Consider the following 21,806-nt stretch of genomic DNA (forward strand, 5'->3'; position numbering starts at 1 on the left):
GGTTTTGCTGCAGAAAAAAAAGCAGCAAAATCCCCCAGTGTGAACTTACCCTAATGGCTGTGCTCCCGATACACTAGGAGGTGATCATTTGCAGAAAGAGATTTCTTTGTGTACAACTGTTAGTTTGATGAATGTATTAAATGCCTATGAGTTATATATAATGCGCAAGTTATCTTTGTAACATACAACTATGTACCGTATATACACACGAGACATTTTGCCACCAACTGAGATACAGATGGCTGAAGTAAAAGATTCCGAAAACTTTTAAGGAGGTGGAGGCTTCCCTGGCTTACTTTCAGGGCAGGGTGGCGTTAAAGCAGTGTAAAATTCAATTAAACAGTGCAGCCAGGTTTTTTGAAGCTGAAATACAGGCCCTTTCAGCTAAGCCTTTTCCTTGCCTGTGACCGGCACTAGCAGATGCTTTATTATGCGAAAACCAACAGGCTGTAAAGCACCTTGTTTCATGCTGCTAACTGATCAATATTTTTTTTTTTATCTTCCAGGCTTGCCCAGAAATATGGAGGCAGTACCACCTAACTGTAAGTAGATCCACCTTGATTATTTTCTCCTACGACTAAACAATTTACTCTTCCATGAAGTTTCCAGCTCTAGGAGGTAGTCATGTGCCCCCAGCTGAAAGATAATCTGAGACCTCGGAGAGATTCTTTCTGGACTGGAGGATGAGGTAGTAAGCTGGGAGCACGTTGCTTGTGTGCAATCTATGCTTGGAACGACGTAAAGTATGGCTACCAGCGACTATAGGCATTGAGGACACTTGTTAACAGCCTTTGTGTATGCCCCTGCTACCTATCTATATAGGGGCAAAATATATATAGCAAGAGATGTATGTATGTGTATGTGTGTGTGTGTATGTATATATATATATAAATAAATATATATATATATATATATATATATATATATAAAATTTTAATTATTTTACATAATTTATTTCTTTTATTTATTTTTTCTAACTTGTAAAATGTACTTTTCTCACAGTGTAAAATACTGCTTCAGCACATTCTGCCGTTATACTTTACAGCTAGATATTGTGCTTTTCCTAATGAGAGATGAGGTACATTTACTCACTGTTAAGCTGTAAATCAGTTAATGCTGCACACACCAATCTCATTTGCTGGAGTAAAGACTGTGCCATTATATAGTAAAACTTTGGAATCGGCAGGCTGACAGTAATGCGCTAAGGTTTGCTAAGGGGAAATAGCACCATCTGCTGCTTTGTAGAGGTATTTCTACATTTTGCGGTGGGTTAAACCTGCTTGGTGGCTACACATATGAATGGCAAAGTTGCTGTCATCTGCTTACCAGTTCCCTCTGATGAAGACACCCACTTGTCACATATTGATTCAGTAGGATTTGGAACTACATGAACTGCTCTTAATGATCGATGAGATACGACTCCGTTGATTTGTTTGGAGAGTGTACGTTTTTGTTCTGAGTAATGAACCATCTTAGTCCTAATAATAAGACCCCATCCATTGGAAGGATTAATTCATTTGTATGTGAAAAATTCTCAGATTTCCTCTTTTTGTAACCAGAAACTATACAATATTGTGTTGTAAGAAACTATTCCAGTGTATGCTGTTCCAGATATATGTGTACGTTCAGATGATGGGCATGTCTGCCCAGTCTTTCCTTGTGGGGCTCACAATCCCTATCTCGGACACATGTATGGTAGCCCAAGTTTCATTGTTTTCTGAGGATGTGTATTGTGCAGAAATTCCGCTCCTGAGCTGTATTCCTTGTTGTGTGGTGCCTGCTTTCTGCTATTTTACTGCTGTTCCTGTATGTAGCATTGTATATAGGTTTAGTGTTTACAGAAAGATTGTATTTTACAGTTAACTGTTTTCTATTAAAATGATACACGCCTTGAAATTGTGTGAAATATTACATTTGAAGCTAATTGTATCAGGATATATATCAGTAGATAAAAGGGTACAGTTGCAAATATTCAACTTATAAATAGTAATAATATCCTAATAGTATATATTTATTTGTATTTCTTACTCATGTGACAATACTTGGAATATTGTGTTTTTACTCATCTAGAAACCTTGATGATTTGCATAATAATAATAATGCTTCGCCTTCTAAGGTGTTACCATCTCTACCCCAGGACATGGATATAGCAGTCAGGAAAATGAAATATTATATGATTAAATCCGAAAATGCTAACCACGCTTAACGTTGGCTTAATCGGAATGCCAGGTTCAGTAAATCCCTCTGGTCAGAATGGAAGGGGATTTTATTTACTTGCTAATCTGGGGATATTTATTGAGACTTTGTCCATTGGAAAGTCAACAAGAGACGTAGAAAGAATCACTGTTCTCCTTTGTCCGGTAAATCACTTAGTGACACTGCGACCACTTCCTTCCCCTTTAATTTTGCTGTGTATGTGGGGTGACCTCTTTTTCCATACACTTTACTCAATGGAATGTGACAGGTGTAGCCAAATTTGTCACTTTTTACTTTTCTGATGAGCAGTCAACCAGTGCTCCGAATAAGCAGCAATGCAGAATGTTTCTTCCCTGCCTTTGTTTCCTATGTAAGGTTGCCCTGGCTCTCACTGCTGCGTGCTGCCAGCCTGGGGCGTTTTCATGAACAGTGGCTGGGTTACACCCGGAGCTCTCTTTACTTTTGCCAAAGATGTCGACACTGCCGTAGTTGGCTAATAAGTCATTAGTTGGGTTTCGTTCTGCCAACTAATGGCGCATAAACACTAAATAGATCACTCTATAGTCTTGTAGCTATTTAGGCCTAAAACACAACATCCTTACAATCTAACCAACTAACTATATTGGATAGATTAGTTTAAGTGAATATCATGTCACAAACCTGCCTTTGGAAACTACTGGCAACCAAGTTAGCCTTGCAAAGTGCTGAATAAGACCAAAAACCTGGAAACCTACCACTGAACATCCAGTAATCCACAATAGCACAATAAACAGTCCAAGTCGTCCAAGGATTGATGAGACTTGGCATAAAATCATCTGCAAAGCTACTTTGCGGTTTAATGTTCATTTTGCTATAATTAAAAAGTAGAAAAAATTGTTTGTATATGTATAAAATTATATATATATTTGTGTGTGTGTGTGTGTGTGTGTGTGTGTGTATATATATATATATATATATATATATATATATATATATATATATATATATATATATATATATGTGTGTGTGTGTGTGTATATATATATATATATATATACACACCCCGTATATATAATTTTAATTTTTTTACATGGCAAAAAAAAAACAAATTTCTGTATATGTTCTGATGGTTGTATAGCAGTATTAGTTTATTTGCTGCATCTTTTTTATCCTTTGGTTATTATGTGCACAGCAGCTTATAGCGGAGAGCTGTTCAGCATTGTGTCCTGCCTTACGGTACCTATTCATTGTTACCAGTTTTCTATAGGCCGTCCTCTTCCCAGTAATTAGATGAGGTTTACAACCATATGGAAACCTTTATGTATATACAGCTGCAATGGGATGCTTTTTATTTAACATTTTTTTTTATATTTACATAAAATCCTACTAGCGTTTTCATTATATATTTTTTTTTATTTTGTATTTATTTTTTAGTGCATGTAATTTTTTCTTCTTCAAAATAGTAGCAGGGAAATTGATGTAGGATATTGTAATATTAAGATTTTACCTTTTTTTGGTTGAGATGCATTTTTTTTGCGTTTAGTGACTAACATACTTGTAAGACACAAAAGGGCTATTTGAGCATGCTGCAAGTTTTCCTAACTAACCTTTGTTCAGGCATAGCTGGTATTTTTCCTCTAGTTCGTATTGATTCCTATAAGTGCAGACTAAATACATTAATACTTTGGGTGTTCTTTATTGATGATTCTGTGTATTGGGGAAAAAGTGTTTGGGAAAAATGCTGTGAATTTGACATTCTAAAAGGTGTAACGTTAGATGGTGAATGCTAAGGATTTATACCAATTTTGTTTCATTTCTTAGTTCTCCTTTGATTTCTAAAAGCTCCCTTAAAATAGGGAAAGGACCTAGAGCAATAAAAAGTTATTATTCTTGTGGAGCGCTTGTTTTTATTTTAGTGTTTTGCATCTCTGATCAGATGTATTAGTGTTTCATTTTATTGACTTTGAGCATATGATATTTTATATCTCAGTTACTTGATAAGTTATTTAAATGTGCGGTAATTATAAAATGATTCAGTCGCGCTCTCCCATAGTAAGCAGATCCTAGTACGAGCATGAATCAAGGATAGTTGATATATATGTGGAAATGTTAAATATTTGCTGTAGATATTTATGCAGGAGAAAAAAACGCACCCGGATTTGAGCCTGTTTCTATGCGTTTTATTTAATTTGTTTGTTTTTTTTTTTTTCCCCAATCATTAGAATAGGTGAAAAACACTGCAAAGAATTGACTTGCTGCACATGTGAATTCAAACCAGCAAGGAAAAATAAGCAACGTGTGCATGAGGTTTCCGAAATCTCATTCACTGTGTTAAGACAATAAAATGCTCCTTTTGGCACTGCAAAAAACACAGAAAGTAATGGGAAAACGCAGCAAAAGCATGACCTATGGACATACCCTTAAATATACCTGCTTACCACTGAGCTCCTTATTCCAGAGGTGGTTGTGAATGCTTCTGAAGATAGCAGTATTCTCTCAGTCCTTCATGTGGAGAAGCAATGTGTATGTGCTTACTTATTTGGATAAGCCTAGCTGGAAGGTAGTTGTTTTCTCCCAAAAAATCTGTAACACAATATATAAATAAAATGCAATACGTCCTTTTTTTTTCCCCTAAGCAACGGGATTGAGTAAAGCTTTAGCTGCTTGATCAGATTTTGAGTCTTATTTCCAGTATGTTGTTCTAAAAATGAATGTTGTATAGTTATTACATTCATATGGGGGTATAACTATTTAATCAGATTCATAGAATTCAGCTATAGTTTTGTTGTGCGACTGCTGGGTCGAACTTTCAATACGAAAATAAAATCTAGATCAAAATCCATCCACACTACACTAATCTCACAATTTTTTTTTTTTTTTATATCTAAACCTTATCTAAAGATTTATCAAAGTTAATAAAAAAAAGTGTTAATGAATCAATGTTATTTATATTGACAAAATAACAGATATATATATATATATATATATATATCTGTTATTTTGTCAAATCTCTATTTTTGAAACTATTGCATTTTTATGCACTGGATCCTTAGACCGTCTTATCCTTAAGTTTAATTGAAAGGTACATACGAAAGACTTGATGATTTGACCTTTTTAGATATGAACAGCTAAAGTACTGTGGCCAGTGAATACGGCTTGTAACTTCACTGAGTGCCAAGTCAATCCAATAAGATAGCAACTCTGGGAGAAAAATGATAGAGTGAACCCATACAGACTCTGTTATAAACTTTTCCCCCTTCTTTCAATTTTATGATATGATGGTTGGAAATTGATGACTTTTATTTTTTTCTGCAGGAAAAGGTTAGTTCTGCCTGTCTGTCTCTTTTACATTAAACACCTTGTACCTGTCTCCTATGTTTCTTCTTGAGGACCTTTCTTTCACCCTCCTAATTTCTATGGCCTATTTTCTTTCATACTTTTTCTTTTTCATACTTTTTTTTAAGCTTTGAATTTGGCAGAACGGAGTCATCCATTCTGTTATTACATGGGCAGCCATTTGTGTGAACAGCCGCCATGTAAGTCTATGTTTCCAGCTGCAGGAAAAATGCCTGGCTGCCTTCTGGCTTTTCCTGGCAAAATTGTTTGCCTAGCAGTGTCTTGAGCAGGATTTGTGGCAATCAGTAACAGTCTCATTCCAAAATTTAGTTGACTCTAATAAGCCATCCCCTTTAAGACCTGAAACAAGGTGGTAGATCATCAGTCAGATCTTTTTTTTAATGTCTCCTGATTATTTTACCTTCCATTGTTTCCGCTGAAATTTCCTTTCTTTTTCAAGTGTTTTATGCTCTATCTAATCTCCTCAGAAATGCTTTTCCTCTGTGCGGTTTGCACCAGCTTTACTGACACTGTCACATTAAGAGCTACCTGAAATTCAGACCATGATAATTTATGAAGTTTGTATTGTATTTGCTGAGTAAAACACAAACATTAAGGATATTTTGGCAATTTGGTACACCATTTGATTTGCGTCAATTTGTGGCAGTTTGTCAAAGCTAGCATAAACTATCAATATTTTAAAAATACGGGCATTTTATGTAGGTCTATATTGTGTCCAATGATCCTGAGTATTTTTCTCTAATGGTCTCAATATTAAAGGGGTATGCCTGCCTTTTGAACCCCATTTTATAGTTGATACATGAAAAGTTCAGTATCTTTGTAACTATATTAAATTTCTTACCTTCTACTGGTTCTGAGTTATAACATGGATTTTATCCAGTAGCTACATTAACACTTTTTTCAACCTCTTCACAACATCTGGCGTACATGTACCGTTCAAGTTAAAAGATGGTGGTTAGCTTGGCTCTAACTTCTGCGGGTGGAGCCGAACTCCACCTGCTATTGTTAGCCTGTTAAATGCCAGCCAAGCTCTGACCACAACATTTAACACGCCGGCATAGGGGTGCGCTATTTCCTTCAGCTATCAATATGATCGTGGGTCGCCAATATGTTGCTAGACAGTTGGGGGTCTGCTGAACACTCCCCATAATTGTCATTTTGGAGCTCCTTTGGCTGTGGTTGGGCTTTAAAGGAGACCTTTTTTTTACTGTTTGCTGCAATGTTTTGGCATCATTGTATATAGCACAAGCAATCAGACAATCACAGCTCCAAGTATAACAAGTACTTTGAAAAAAAAAAGTAAAAAAATTGAAAAAATAAAACCACAAAAGTTCAAATCACCCACATTTTGCCTCATGTAAAATAAAGATATAAAAAAATAAAATGAACATATGTGGTATCGCCTTGTTCAGAAAAGTCCGATCTATCAAAATATAAAAACTAGATCGGTAAACACCATAGACGGAAAAAAAAAATTAAAAACAAAATTTAATTTTTTGGGATGCTGTAATTCCACAAAAAAGTACTATAATAAGCGGTCTCCTGCAGTAGCCCTCAAGGCATTACTTGGAATAAGATAAGACCAATGTTTGCGAACTATCCTCTTTAGCGCAGCTTAATGTCTGCCAACTAAGTTATTAATTGCACTTGAATGAGAACTATTAATGGCATTGCGACAGGAACTCCATTCTGGAAAATTGTGGGTCTTTTCCAAATGAAACATGGACATTATCCTCACCCATTGGACAATATCAGACTGTTCAGGAACACATTCTCACCTTGTGACATCCAGTTTTCAATATAGTCATTCATTTAATTCTGCATAAAATAGGAGCAGAGCAAAGCAGAGTTACAAGAAAATATGCTTCACCTCTCAAAAAAAAATAAGGGAACATTTAAATTAGTTCAGATCTAGATAATGAATGACTCAAGTTAAAAAAAAAAAAAATTACTACCGTATATAAATTGTTTGTTGAGAACAAAATTATATATAAATGATTCAAAGGAGACCAACATAGTCTCTTAATTGACGGCTAAAACAAGGAGATTTGTGCAACTATCTAAATATATGCCTCCTCACGCCATCATTGTCCGGTCACAAGAGGACTCCACTGCTGACATAGAGAAATAAAAAAAGCTAGAGTGCAGTTTTCCAAAATGTACGTAAGTAAGGCAAAATCCTTCTGTGAAAGTGTCTTGTGGACAGATGAGACCGAAATAGAGCTTTCTGGTAAAGCCCATCATTCTACGGTTTACCGAAAATGGAATGACTCCTACTAAGAAAAGAGGACAGTATCTACAGTTTAACATGGTGACCATTCAAAGATATTTTGGGGTTGCTTTGCTGCCTTTGACAGTGGGTGCTTTGATTGTGTGCAAAACATCCTGAAATCTGAAGATTACCATAGGATTTTTAGTCACAGTGTAGTTCCCAGTCTCAGAGAGCTAGCTCTGTATCCTAGGTTTTGGGTCTTCCAGCAGTACAATGCCTACAAACATACTTCAAGAAGCACCCAGAAATTAATAGAAACAAAGTGCTGTAGAGTTATGTAGTGGCCTGCAATGAGTCTGGATCTACATCCCATTGAACACCTGTGGAGACATCTTAAAATTGCTGTTAGGATAAGGCACTTTTCAAATAAGAGAAATCTGGAGCAGTTTGCAAAAGAAGAGTGGTCTAAAATTCCAGCTCAGAGGTGTTAGAAGCTAGTTGATGCCATTGGAAAGGGTTCACAACCAAATATTAAGTTGAGGGTACCAACAGTTTTGTCTCCTTGGTGTTGTTTGGTTAGTGGTGCCTCTTGCTTAACCTCTTCACGCTCCAAGCCTGTTTTCACCATCACGAACAGGTCAAATTTTACCATTCTGACCAGAGTCACTTTATGGATTAATAACTCTGGAACACTTTAACGGATTCCACTGATTCTCAGATTATTTTTTTGTGACATATTGTATTTCATTATAGCGGTTAAATTTGTTCCATATGATTTGCGTTAATTGGAGAAAAAAACAAAAAATTGGCAACAATTTTAAAAACTCGTGCAACTTTCATACATACAGTAGTTAATAAATAACATTTTCCACATGTCTACTTTACATCAGCACAATTTTTGAAACATATTTTTTTCTTGTTCGGAAGTTACGTTAAGGCTGTGTTCACACGTCACGGTTTTTTCGCGGCAGTTTTAAACGCGCAATTTTGCCGCGAAAATGCGAAAAATAAGCATCCCATGCAATCCTATGGGATTCCGCAATGCTGTGCTAATGCTGAGTTTTTTTCTGTGATGGAATCACTTTGCGGTAAAAAACGCAGCATGCTCATTAATTTAGCGGAATCGCGGCGATCCCGCACCCATAGGATTGCATTGTTCCGCTTACTGCCCGCATGTGGCTGTGCACACAATGCGAAAAGTAAGCAGGACATTTGCGGATGGTACCCACGGTCCTGAGGAGAGGAGACTGTCCTCCGGGCTTTGGGTACCATATCCCTGTAAAAAATAGAATTAAAATAAAAAATATTGTTATTCTCACCTTCCGGCGTACCGCGCAGCCTTCCTGCCTCTCTCCACGCTCCCGGTCCCAGTAATCCTTTGCGAGAATGATGACATCGAGATCTCGCGGGAGTGCGACGTCTCGCGGTCATTCGAGATGACGTTGCAGGAGCGCGACGTCTCGCGGTCATTTGCGCAAATGATTACTGGGACCGGGAGCGTGGAGAGAGGCGGGAAGGCTGCACGGGACGCCGGAAGGTGAGAGTAACAATATTTTTTATTATTTTTTACATTTTATCTTTTACTACTGAGGCTGCATAGGCAGCCTCAGTAGTAAAAAGTTGGTCACACTTGTCACACACTATGTTTGATGAGTGTGACCAACCTGTCAATCAGTTCTCCAAGCGATGCTACAGATCGCTTGGAAAACGCTAGCACTCTGCAAGCTAATTACGCTTGCAAATCGCTAGTTTTTCCGCGGGAAAATCGTGGGAATGTAAAATGCGATTTTCCCGCGGAATGGAATCCGGAATTCTTGCGGTAACTTCCGCGAGAGTTCCGCTACGTGTGCACATAGCCTAATACGTTAAAAGTTGATTAGTGGTTTTTAAGGTTTACAACAAAATTTACAAATCCATTTTTTTACAGACCACTTTAAATTTGAAGGGTTTTTGAGGGACCTATATGGCAGAAAGTACCCAAAAGTGACACTGTTCTAAAAACGACACCCCTCAAGGTGCTCAAAACCACATTCAAGACGTTTTTTGACGCTTCAGGTGCTTCACAAGAACTCAAGCAATGTGGAAGGAAAAAGAGAACATTTAACTTAGTATATTTTCCCAAAGGTAACAGAAGAAAATGGACCCCAAAAATTGTTGCAATTTCTCCTGAGCACGCCCATATGTGGAGAAAAACTATTGTTTGAGCGCACAGCAAGGATTGGAAGTGAAGGAGCACTGTTTAACATTTTGAATGCAAAATTGGCTGGAATCGATAATGGACACCATGTCGCGTTTGAAAAGCCCCTGGTGTGCCTAAGCAGTGGAATCTCCCCATAACTGACTGCATTTTTTAAACTAGACCCTGCAAGGAACTTATCTAGATGTGTGGCAAGCGCCTTGAGCCCCCAGGTGCTTCACAGAAATTTATAATGTTGAGCAGTGAAAATAAAAAATCTATTTTTTTCCACAAAAATGAATGTTCTTTTAACCCCAGATTTTTTATTTTCAGAATGGTAACAGAAGAAAATAAACTCCAAAAATTGTTGTGCAATTTCTCCTGAGTGCGCAGTTACCCCATATGTGGGGGAAAACTACTGTTTGGGCGCATAGCAGGGCTCTGAATGGAAGGAGTGATGTTTTGGCGTCATGTGGTGTTTGGAGAGCCCCTGTTGTTCCTAAATAGTGGAAGCACCCAAAAGTAACCCTACAGCTCTGTCAAAAAAATTAAGAGACCACTGCACAATTTTATAAAAATCAACTTCTCTACATGCCTGACAGCCTTTCCATTCCAGTGTCAGTTGAATTCCAACCAGAGTACACCTCATTCTACTTAATGTGCTTTTGATTAGGTGATCATCTGAACAAAAACTTATATAACAAAGGAAAGTATAAAAAAACCCTGCTGTGGTGTTCACAATCCTCTTGCAATAGGACAAGCTGGATGGCAAAACAAGTGCTAGTAATATCCCAAAAGTAATAGAAATGTAAAAATAACTTTTAACCATGCCAAAGGAGTTGAAAAGAAAAGTCTTGAGGGAGGAAAAGAAGGGCTCAATTCTGGCTTTACTAGCAGAGGGATACAGTGAGAGTCACGTTGCCCCCATCCTTAAAACTTCTTGAGACGACAGTCCATTACAGCGAGGTCAAGCAGAAGACATTGGGTACAACAAAGCTACAAACCGGCAGAGGGCCAAAACGACTCTCCACTGACCAGGATGACCGTCATCTTATTCAAATGTCACTCAGCAACTGCAGGATGACATCAACTGACCTACAAAAGGAATGGCAAATGGCAGCTGGGGTGAAGTGCATGGCAAGAACAGTTCGTAACAGGCTCCTAGAGGCAGAGCTCAAGTCATGTAAAGGTAGAAAAGTATTAAGTTACGTACCAGTAACGATATTTTTCGGAAGCCTATGACAGCACCACGAGAGAGGGGATCCGCCCTTCAGGAACAGGAAACCTACAGACAAAAGGGCGGCACCTCTCCCACGAATCAGTTGGATTACAGAGCTTGAGAGGCTACCTTGGTTAGTGGCACAGCATATATACAACCTATACATCCTATTTACAATTTATATATAATCTTTACTCCAATTTAAGGTAAATCCGTGAAATAAACTTCTAAGAGGAAGGAGTGCACCCCTATACGTGAACAAGGGAGGGAACTAAGCGTGCTGTCATGGGCTTCCGAAAAATACCGTTACCGGTACGTAACTTAATACTTTATTCGGACTACCATGATAGCACCGCGAGAGAATTACAGAGATGTAAACTAACTTAGGGAGGGACTACAGCCTGCAGCACCCTTAGCCCAAAGGTGAGATCCGAGGAGGCCCCCATATCTAACCAATAGTGGTTAAAAAAGGTGGAAGGAGATGACCAGGTGGCCACCTTACATATCTGGTCAATTGACACTCCAGATCTCTCTGCCCAAGAAGATGCCATGGCACGAGTGGAATGCGCCCTCAGGTTCTGTGGAGCCGGACCGCCACCTGCTGTGTAAGCCAGAGAGATAGCCTCCCTAAAACACTTTGCTAACATGCGCTTGATACTCTAAACCCCCTTCTTAGGACCTTGGAAGGATAAAAATAATGCGTTCTCTTTCCTCCAAGGATCAGTAGCCACTATATATTCTAGTAGGCATCTTTTAACATCTAACGCATGAAGCTTCTGCTCTTTAGGGTTGGTAGGATTAGGGAGGAAGGAAGGGAGAACTATCTCTTGTAAGCTTGCAATCAGAGCCCTCATTCCTCTTGGTATTTGTTATAATCTATGTGATTATTGTTATGCTGTAATGTCTATTGTCGGTACAAATCCCCTCTGAAATGTAAAGTGCTGCGGAATATGTCGGCCCTATAGAAATAAAATGCAATATTTATCTCTTCTGTCCTGTGAAAGTGTGATGCAACCTTGGGCAAGTATGCTGGGTCCAGTTTTAGGATTACTCTATCATGTAAAAACTCTGTATAGGGGGGCAACCTGGAAAGTGCCTGTATATCACTTATCCTACGTGCCGATGTTATTGCCACCAAAAAAGCTGTCTTAAGGGATATAACCTTTAAAGAGGCCGAATCCAGAGGTTCGAATGGTTTCTCTGTCATAGTTGTAAGGACTAAATTTAGGTCCCATGGAATACATTTATTCCTGTGTATGGGTCTGGATCTACTAGCAGCCTTGATGAATCTAGTCACCCAGTAGTTGCTGGCAATATCACAGGTAAATAGGGCCCCCAGGGCTGAAACCTACACTTTTAAAGTACTCGTGGAAAGACCCAACTCTAGACCCCTCTGAAGGAATTCTAGAATCTGTTTCGTGGGTATTCCATCCCTAAGATTAAACTCAGAGGTGGACAGGAATTGCCTCCAGGTTCTAGCATAGAACTTTGTAGTAATCTGCTTCCTGCTGTTCAGAAGGGTATTAATTAAAATTTTGGAGAAACCTCTATCCCTCAACAGTGCCCTCTCAAACTCCACGCCATCAAATGGAGTCCCGTTACTTGCGGATGGTTGACTGGTCCCTGGTAGAGAAGATTCGGAAGGTTCGGCAGTTCCCAGGGATCGCATACTGACATGGTCCTCAACCATGCGAACCAAGTCCTCCTGGGCCAGAATGGGACAATTAATATGACCCTTGCTTGATCTTCCCTGATCTTTCTCACCACCAGAGGTAAGAGGGCTAATGGTGGAAAGGCATATGCCAGAGATAAGTCCTATTTTATTAGGAAAGCGTCCACTGCCAGTGGATTTTCCCTGGGGTTCAGAGAGCAGAAGTTTTTTACTTTACTGTTTTCTTTGCTGGCAAAGAGTTCTACCTCCGGCTGACCCCATCTTCGGACAATCTGATTGAAAACATCCTTGTTTAAAGCCCATTCTCCTTGCCTTAGCGCCCTGCGGCTTAGAAAGTCTGCCTTTGTGTTGTCTTTCCCTCTGATATGGAGCGCAGTCAAAGATTGAAAATTTCTCTCGGCTATTTGAAATAGATGTTCTGTTAGCCGCATCAGGGCCTCGGAGCGTGTTCCACCTTGGTGATTGATATAGGCTACTGCTACCTGGCTGTCCGAGAGGATCCTCACATGATGACCCTGTAGGTACATAATGAGTTTAACTGCCAACTCAATCACCAACAGCTCCCTCTGGTTAGACGAGGCCTCCGTTTTAGAGTCCCATTGTCCCTGGACCACTATGTCCCCCATATGGGCCCCGCAACCCGAGGGGCTAGCATCTGTGGTGGTTATACGGGTTATCTGCGTCACCCAGGGCACCCCTGAGGATAAGTTGTTCTTGTCAAGCCACCATCTAAGAGATATAAGGGTCAAAGGGCTCAATGATATCTGACCTTGTAAAGACCCCTCTAAGGCCCTGTCGCTAACTAGGACGTCCTTCTGAAGGGATCTAGTGTGAAACTGCACCCACCTGACTGCTGGCATACATGAGGTCAGAGAACCTAACAGTGCATGGCTTGCCTGAGGGTCATGGAGGGTTTATCAATCGCCCGAAGTACCTGCTGTTGTTTGTGTTCTAACTTATCTGATGGCAAAAGACACTGCTGGGTTTCTGAATTTAACAGTAAAGGTACTGTCACACTTAGCGAAGTACCAGCGATCCCGACCAGCGATATGACGCGGTCAGGATCGCTGGTACATTGCTAAGTGGTCGCTAGTGAGCTGCCACACAGGCAGATCTCACCAGCGACATCGCTGGGGATGGTGGACGCTACTTGCCTGTCACACTACGCAATCCTGCGTCCTCCCGCCCGGCTCCACGCTCGTCGCTCGTCTCTCCACATGAAGCGCCGCAGGAAGCAGACGGCGAGAAGCGGACCTGAACGTTCTCGCGCGATCAGCGATAACCAGCGGGGGAGCGGGTCGTAGGTAAGTATCAGACACAGCGATGTCGCTAGCAATATCGCTATAACGTCACAAGTTATAGCGATATTGCAAGCGATATCGCTTAGTGTGACAGTACCTTAAGCCTAGGAATTTTTCGACTCTTAGGGGCTGAAATCGGGATTTCTCGTAATTTATTATCCACCCGAGGCATTCTAGTCTGGACTTAGTCTTTTCTATCTGAGATAAACAATGGTCCACCGAATTTCCCACTATCAAAAAATCGTCTAAGTTCGGGACGATCAGGATATCCGCCTCTCGTAGATGAGCCATGTCTTCTGCCACTATCTTCGTCAATACCCGGGGGGCTGCTGAGAGACCAAAAGGGAGAGCCCTAAACTGAAAATGATGAATTAAACCTTCCACTGATGCTGCCACTCTCAGAAATTTCTGGAAGTCTGCGTGGATAGGCACATGATAGTACGCGTCTTTTAAATCCACGACTGCCATGAAACACCCTTTAAACATCTTTATTGCTGAACTGATAGTTAACCGAACCTTTAAGATGAAGTCTAAGAATTCATTAAGGGAACGTAAATTAATAATGGTCCTGAACGATTTATCTGGCTTTTGGATCAGGAATAGGGGAGAGTAGAAGCCTCTACCTCTCTCAGATTCCGGAACCTCCTCCAGGACATTTTTTAGGCGTAGACTCAAGATTTCTGCTTCTAAAGCAGTCTGTTCAAGTGGCGAGTTAGTTTGAAGGTATCTCGAGGAACATGACTGAACTCCAGCTTGAGTCCGGTGGATATTACATTCCGCACCCAGTCACTACTGGTGATCTGTAGCCATGCTGGAAGGAAGGCTGACAGTCTACCCCCACGGGAATCGCTAGTCATTGTCCAGGTTTCTTTCGCTCTCTTGAAGAGCGCCTGAACATAAAGCCCATACCTCTCCTTCTATCCTCCCATCTGGGACGGTGTCTATTAGGCGATGGGTTGCGCCTTCGTCCCTGACCGAATCTCCTTCTATTGAATGAGCATCGGTAGGATGCAGACCACAGATTAGGGAACTTCTTCTTGTCGTCCCCGGCTTTATCCAGCAACTCGTCCAGGACTGTTCCAAATAAATATTCACCTTCGCATGGTATAGTGCAGAGTTTTGACCTGTATTGAATGTCTCCCGGCCAGCACTTTAGCCACAGGGCTCTACAAGCCGCATTAGAAAGTCCTGCTGCCCTCGCGGCCATTCTAACTGCATCAGCTGAGGCATCCGCTAGAAGGCTGTGGCCTCCTGGATTACTGGTAGGGCACCCAAAATTGTCTGTCTAGGCGTCCCGTTTTAATTGAGACTCCAGCTGGTCCAACCAGACTATCATGGATCTGGCTGTACATGTTGAGGCTACTGCTGGTCTTAAGGAACCGGCTGCCATCTCCCAGGTTCCTTTAAGGAAGGTGTCTGCCTTCCTGTCTAGGGGGTCTTTAAGGGTCCCCATGTCCTCGAAGGGTAGTGAGACTCTTTTTGATGCCTTGGCAATTGCCACATCCAATTTAGGGGCTTTGTCCCAAGTGCTAGCTGTCGGATCATCAAAGGGGTATCTACGTTTGAGGGCTGATGGTAGTGAACCTCTCTTATCTGGTTTATTCCATTTTCTACGAATTAGTTCCTGAATCTTTTCATTCAAAGGGAAGATCCTTTGCCTTTTCTGATCCAGCCCCCCAAACATGACATCCTGCATGGATAGCTGTGGTTTGGGCTCCTCCACCTCCATTATTCCTCTCACCGCCTTTACCAGTTTGTCCGCTCGGTCTAGCGGTAGACAGAACCGACCGGAATCCTCTTCCTCCGAGGAGGACGAGCCAGAGGAGTCCTTATTTCTCCTCCATTCCACCGAGGAATCTGACTCCGAAGGGTCCACAACCCTTGAGCTTCCCGCCTGGGACAGGGATTTTAGGGTTTCTCTCATTTCAGCCTTGACTACGTCTTTTAGGCTTGCAGCGATTTTAGGCGACTCCTCCGCCACCGTCTGCTGGATACAGGGGGAACATAACTTTTTTGGGCATGAGTCCAGTAGAGAGCATGCACAGAGAGCGCATTCCCTGCGTTTTTCCTTACTCGTGGACTTCTTCCCCTGAGTATAAAAAACATAGAGGGAGGCCCTGTCACTGAGTGAACATTCACGTAGATCACTTACCAGTGCCGCAAATAAGTACTGGAGTATGAGGGGGATTTTTCTCATTCGATGCTCCCGTCTGTCTGGAGGAGCTTTTATGACTGGATTGGTCACTCCGTTTGGCACCCTCCTTACTGTCCCGTGATTCTTTTTTCTTTTTGCTTGATCTGCCGAAGGTCCTCTAGGGGTGGCAGTGATGATTGTCGCTGCTGCTGCTCTTCTTGTTCGCTTTCCATCATTGCGTGCAATAATGTGGCCAAGAGCATGGAACTCTTGGGTCCTGCTTAAATACCCCTTCTCCGGTCTTCAGACATGCCGCGCCTCCCCCTGATTGGTCTCCCCGCCCCCCAGCTGGCGCCGCTATCGCCCGGTAAATCGGTGCCGACCAGGCGCCTGTTCCGATGGGCGCCGCCATCCTGGATTCTTCACGCCTGCGCAGTGGCACCGCTGACCCGGAAGCGTCCCCCCGGCTTCGCCCCTGACATCACCGCGGCCCCGCACACACTTCCTGTGTAACGGAGTCATGCGGGACGCCCAGGCATCCTTCAGCTGCATCTTCGGGCCCCGGACACCACCTAGATGCGCCGGTAACACCGACCCCTGCCGCAGGAGCAGGGAGACCCCGGGGCCATACTCACCGGCGGCGGCTTTTGTAACGGAGGCGGATATCCTCCTGACTCCACTCCCTGCTGTGAACGCCACTGCCGTGCAGCCCAACCAGGACCACCGTGGCGTCTCCAGGAGTTTCCGCACCTGGCCGAGGTAGGAGACCCCCCCCGCTACCTGTATCGGCCGGTCGGCCTGGGATCCTCTTCGGATTCCATCTGCAGGATTCCGTCCCCTCAGGAACAGGAAACCAACTGATGTGTGGGAGAGGTGCCGCCCTTTTTGTCTGTAGGCTTCCTGTTCCTGAAGGGCGGATCCCCTCTCTCGTGGTGCTGTCATGGGAGTCCGAATAAAAAGCCTTTCATCAATGAGAAGCAGAGGAAAGCCAGGCTGAAGTTTGCCAAAGACCATAAGGATTAGACCATAGAGGACTGGAGTAAGGTGATCTTCTCTGATGAGTCTAATTTTCAGCTTTGCCTACACATGGTCGTCTAATATTTATACGGAGACCAGGAGAGGCGTACAAGCCACAGTGTCTTGCACCCACTGTGAAGTTTGGTAGCGGATTGATGATGATCTGGGGATGCTTCAGCAAGGCTGGAATTGGACAGGTTAACCTTTGCAAAGGACATATGAATCAAGCCGCATACATGGTAACCTCTGGAATGTAATCAAAAGGAAGATTGATAATCACAAGCCATCAAACAAAGAAGAACTGCTTCAATTTTTGTACCAGGAGTAGCATAAGGTCACCCAAAACCAGTGTGAAAGACTGGTGAAAATCATGCCAAGACGCATGAAAGCTGTGTTTAAACATCATGGTTATTCACAAAATATTGATTTCTGAAGTCTTGCCGAGTTAAAACATTAGTATTGTTGTTTCTAAATTTATTATGAACTTGTTTTCTTAGCATTATTTGATGTCTGCAAGCTCTGCGATTTTTTTTTTGTTGTTGTAATTTTGACCATTTCTCATTTTCTGAAAATAAATACAAAATTTAGTGCTTGGAAATTCGAAGACATTTTGTCAGTAGTTTATAGAATAAAAGCAATTTACATTTTACTCAAATATATACCTATAAAGAGAAAAATCAGACTAGCTGAAGATTTTGCGGTCTCTTAATTTTTGCCAGAGCTGTAAATTGGAACTGATCTAATGTTTCTGGTTATATGAATGTAGTAGCATATGTAAGTTATGCAGAGTGCATCAGGTTGGCATATGTGAAATTTGCTGAGTGCATTAGGTTGACTACCTGATTTGTGTAGTTTACATCAGGTTGGCATACTTGAGTTGTATAAGTTAGAATGAATTTAGTAATCCATGGATGTGTGGTACAATGTGAAGCATTCATTTACACACAGGCTAGGTTTGTCAGGGCAGGTGTTGCATTTATAACTGCTGTCCTTTCTTATCCCCCTTCTTTAACAGACTCCGCACCTCTTTTGTGGCATTCCTTTTTTTTTGTGGTTTGAGGGATGTCTTCTGGGAAATGTTGCCCTGGTATGATAGGAGAACCTTCAGTTCCAGAAGTACTGGGGCCCTCTCCTTCATGACTTCCATAATTTAGGGCCTTGATCACTACCTCCTGTAACTGAAGATATGTAGCAGTCTGGCATGCACATCGTGATAGCATGTAAGCGTTGTTATACATTGCCATTTGTACAATGTGCACTGCTAGCTTCTTGTACCAGACCTTATCTTTTCACATTGCACTGGAAAACTCAGACAGATCAACTCCTTCCATGTTCTTGTTGTATCCCAGGTCACAGTCTGGTTTGGTAAATTGTGTAGAGGATCTTTGTACAGTGGTTTGGGGTGCTGCCATCACTATGTTTGGTAGTCAAGAAAAAGAAATCCCTCTTGTCCTTGAACTTGACCACTAGAATGTTGTCAATACATTGGGCTCTACTCTTGCCCTTTCAGAGCAACTGCCCAATTAGCATTTTAGGGAGGCCTTCAGCATTCTCCGGTAGCTCGCGCAGAGAGGGACATGAAAAGTGGGATGCTGGTATGAAAGTTATCTATGTACAGGTGATAGCTTTGATCCAGTAAGTGCAGTAAATCCCACACAGTTTTCCCACTCACTCCCAGAACAGGGGGACATTCATGGTGTTGAATCCTGATGTCCTTCCCTTCTTAAACTCTAAATCTGTGGTTGTATCCTGAGGTACTCTTGCATGGTTCGTAGAATTTAAATCCGTACCTGGCCCTCTTATTGGCAGGTATTGCTGGAATTTAAGCCTCCCCTTGAAATGGATTAGGGACTTATCCACGCAGATGTCCCTTTGGGGAACATACATCATACATCTAACTTGTTGCTGAAGTAATCAATGACTGGCCGAACTTTGAAAAGTTGAAATCATTTCGGGGAGGACACCGTGCATTATCATTGTAAGGCCAGGATCACACATGCAAGTAATACGGCCGAGTCTCGCATGTTAATACCTGGCACTGCCACCGACATTGGGGTGGATTAGATAAGAGCTAGGGATCGGCAACAGATCAGTAAAGTCGTCTTTCTACTTACAGGAACACCAACAGCAGTGATGGCACAGGCAAAATTTGTCTTTTGCACCACAAATCCCATAGATTCGGCAGCAGAACATCTAAGTAACCGCTCTGCACACTTCTCAATGCTAGATTGAAGAAGTGCAGATCAGTCACATAGTGTTCAGACCGCACAAACATAGTGACAGATTCCCTTTAAAGAGCATTTGTCATACAGTATGGGATGCATTCTTTTATTAGTGTTAAGGAACCAAGCTGGTGAGTATCCAGACATACCATTATGTTCACGTTTGACTGTTTGATATGATGTCAGAGTCCATCCAAGAGTTCCATCATGTCATGTCTCATTCAGGAAATAATTTTTTTTTTACTGCGTATTGGGAAGTTATATATTTTCCAATATACAGTGGGTACCAAAAGTATTCAGACCCCTTTTAAATTTTTCACTCTGTTTCATTGCATCCTTTGGTAAATTAAAAAAAGTTTTTTTTTTTCTCATTAATGTACACACTGCACCCCATCTTGACTGAAAAAAACAGAAATGTAGAAATTTTTGCAAATTTACTAAAGAAAAACTGAAATATCACATGATCATAAGTATTCAGACCCTTTGCTCAGACACTCATAGTTAATTCACATGCTGTCCATTTCCTTGTGATACTCCTTGAGATTCTACTCGTTCATTGGAGTCCAGCTGTGTTTAATTAAACTGATAGGACTTGATTTGTAAAGGCACACACCTGTCTATATAAGACCTCACAGCTCACAGTGCATGTCAGACCAAATGAGAATCATGAGGTCAAAGGAACTGGCCAAGGAGCTCAGAGATAGAATTGTGGCAAGGCACACATCTGGCCAAGGTTATAAAAGAATTTCTGCAGTACTCAAGGTTCCTTAGAGCACAGTGGCCTCCATAATCCTTAAATGGAAGAAGTTTGGAACCGTCAGGCTATGTGCACACGTAGTTTTTTGGGTCTGCGGATTTTGGAGAGAAAACCGCAGGTAAATCCGCAGGACAAAAGTCCTGCGGTTTATCTGCGGTTTTGCCCTGCGGTTTTACACCTCATAATGGATGAGGTGTAAAACTGCAGTGTTTCTGTACCAAACAATTGACATGCTGCGGATTGTAAACCGCAGCAAAACCGCGCGGAAAAATCCGCAGCATGTGCACAGCTTTTTTTAATTTCCATAGGAAATAAAGGTACTGTACAATGCAGCAGAAACGCTGCGGAACCGCAGCAGAATCCGCACCGTGTGCACATACCCTCAGAAGTCTTCCTGGCTGTCCAGCCAAACTGAGCAATCGTGGGAGAAGAGCCTTGGTGACAGAGATCACACACTAAAAGATGCTTTTTTATTGCAAAAAAAAAAAAATAGTTTTGCATCACCACATTTTGAGTTGACTTTTTATTGGTACCATTTTCAGACACATGACATTTTTTGATCTCTTTGTATTCCGATTTTTGGGAGTCAGAATGGAAAAAAAGAGCGATTCAGGAATTTTTTTGTTGGGGGGTATATGCCGGTCCTGGTGTGGTAAAATTAATAAGACAGTTTTATTCTTCTGGTCAGTAAAGTTACAGCGATACCTCATTTATATCGTTTTCTTATGTTTTGGTGCTTTTTCACAATAAAACTAGTTTGTAGAAAAAATAATTATTTTTGCATCCCTTTATTGTGAGAGGCATAACTTTTTTATTTTTTCACTGATGGAGCTGTATCGCGGCTTGTTTTCAGTGGTACCATGTTTATTTATATCAGTCTTTTTGATCGCGTTTTGTTCCACTTTTTGTTCGGCAGTATGATAATAAAGCATTGTTTTTTGTCTTCTTTTTTTATTTATTTTTTTGTGATGTTCACTAAAGGGGTTAACTAGTGGGACATTGTGGGCGCAGCCAGCAATACCAAGTATGTGTACTTTTATTGTTTGTTTTTTTTATTCAAATATTTATTTATAGATACAATATCTTTTGTTTTTTTATTTTTTATATTCTTAAAATTATTTAAAAAATATTTTTTTTACTTTCACTTATACAGCAGCATCCCCATGCTGTAGAAAATGTCAACTCTGCACTGACAGACTTGCTGATCATGCACATGATCAGCATGTTCACTAGCTCTGGTGACCCGGATGTAGTCATGACGACATATGGTCACCATGGCAAGGATAGCCGCAGGGTCTCTGATCCAAAGGCCAGAGGGGCTGTCAGCCCTCTGCCGTCACCCGGAATGCTGCGATTGTGTTCCATCGCAGCATTTCGGGGGTTAAAGTGCCGGGAACGGTCTGTGACTGCTCCTGGCACTTGGTGCCGGGTGTCAGCTGTCAGAATCAGCTAACACCCGGTGGCGATCGCCTGAACACCACCCGTATGCGTGGGCGTTTGCGCCGACATAATCTGTCAATGGTCAGATAGGCCCAGGTCACATGGACGGATTATTATATCTGAT

At 41.5% G+C, this 21,806-nt stretch overlaps 1 protein-coding gene across 1 annotated transcript in view; it reads left to right on the forward strand.

Annotated features, from left to right (window-relative positions):
* Nucleotides 1–21,806, forward strand: part of ZCCHC7 (zinc finger CCHC-type containing 7) — a 248,801-nt gene that overhangs the window by 147,460 nt on the left and 79,535 nt on the right. The window contains exon 6 of the mRNA XM_073549660.1: nt 507–542. Within this exon, the coding sequence (XP_073405761.1) occupies nt 507–542 (36 nt within the window). The remainder of the gene's footprint in view (nt 1–506; nt 543–21,806) is intronic.

Source organism: Dendrobates tinctorius, unplaced genomic scaffold (assembly GCF_039654945.1).
Source record: "Dendrobates tinctorius isolate UK_male_01 unplaced genomic scaffold, ASM3965494v1 ptg000160l, whole genome shotgun sequence".
Lineage (NCBI taxonomy): Eukaryota > Metazoa > Chordata > Amphibia > Anura > Dendrobatidae > Dendrobates > Dendrobates tinctorius.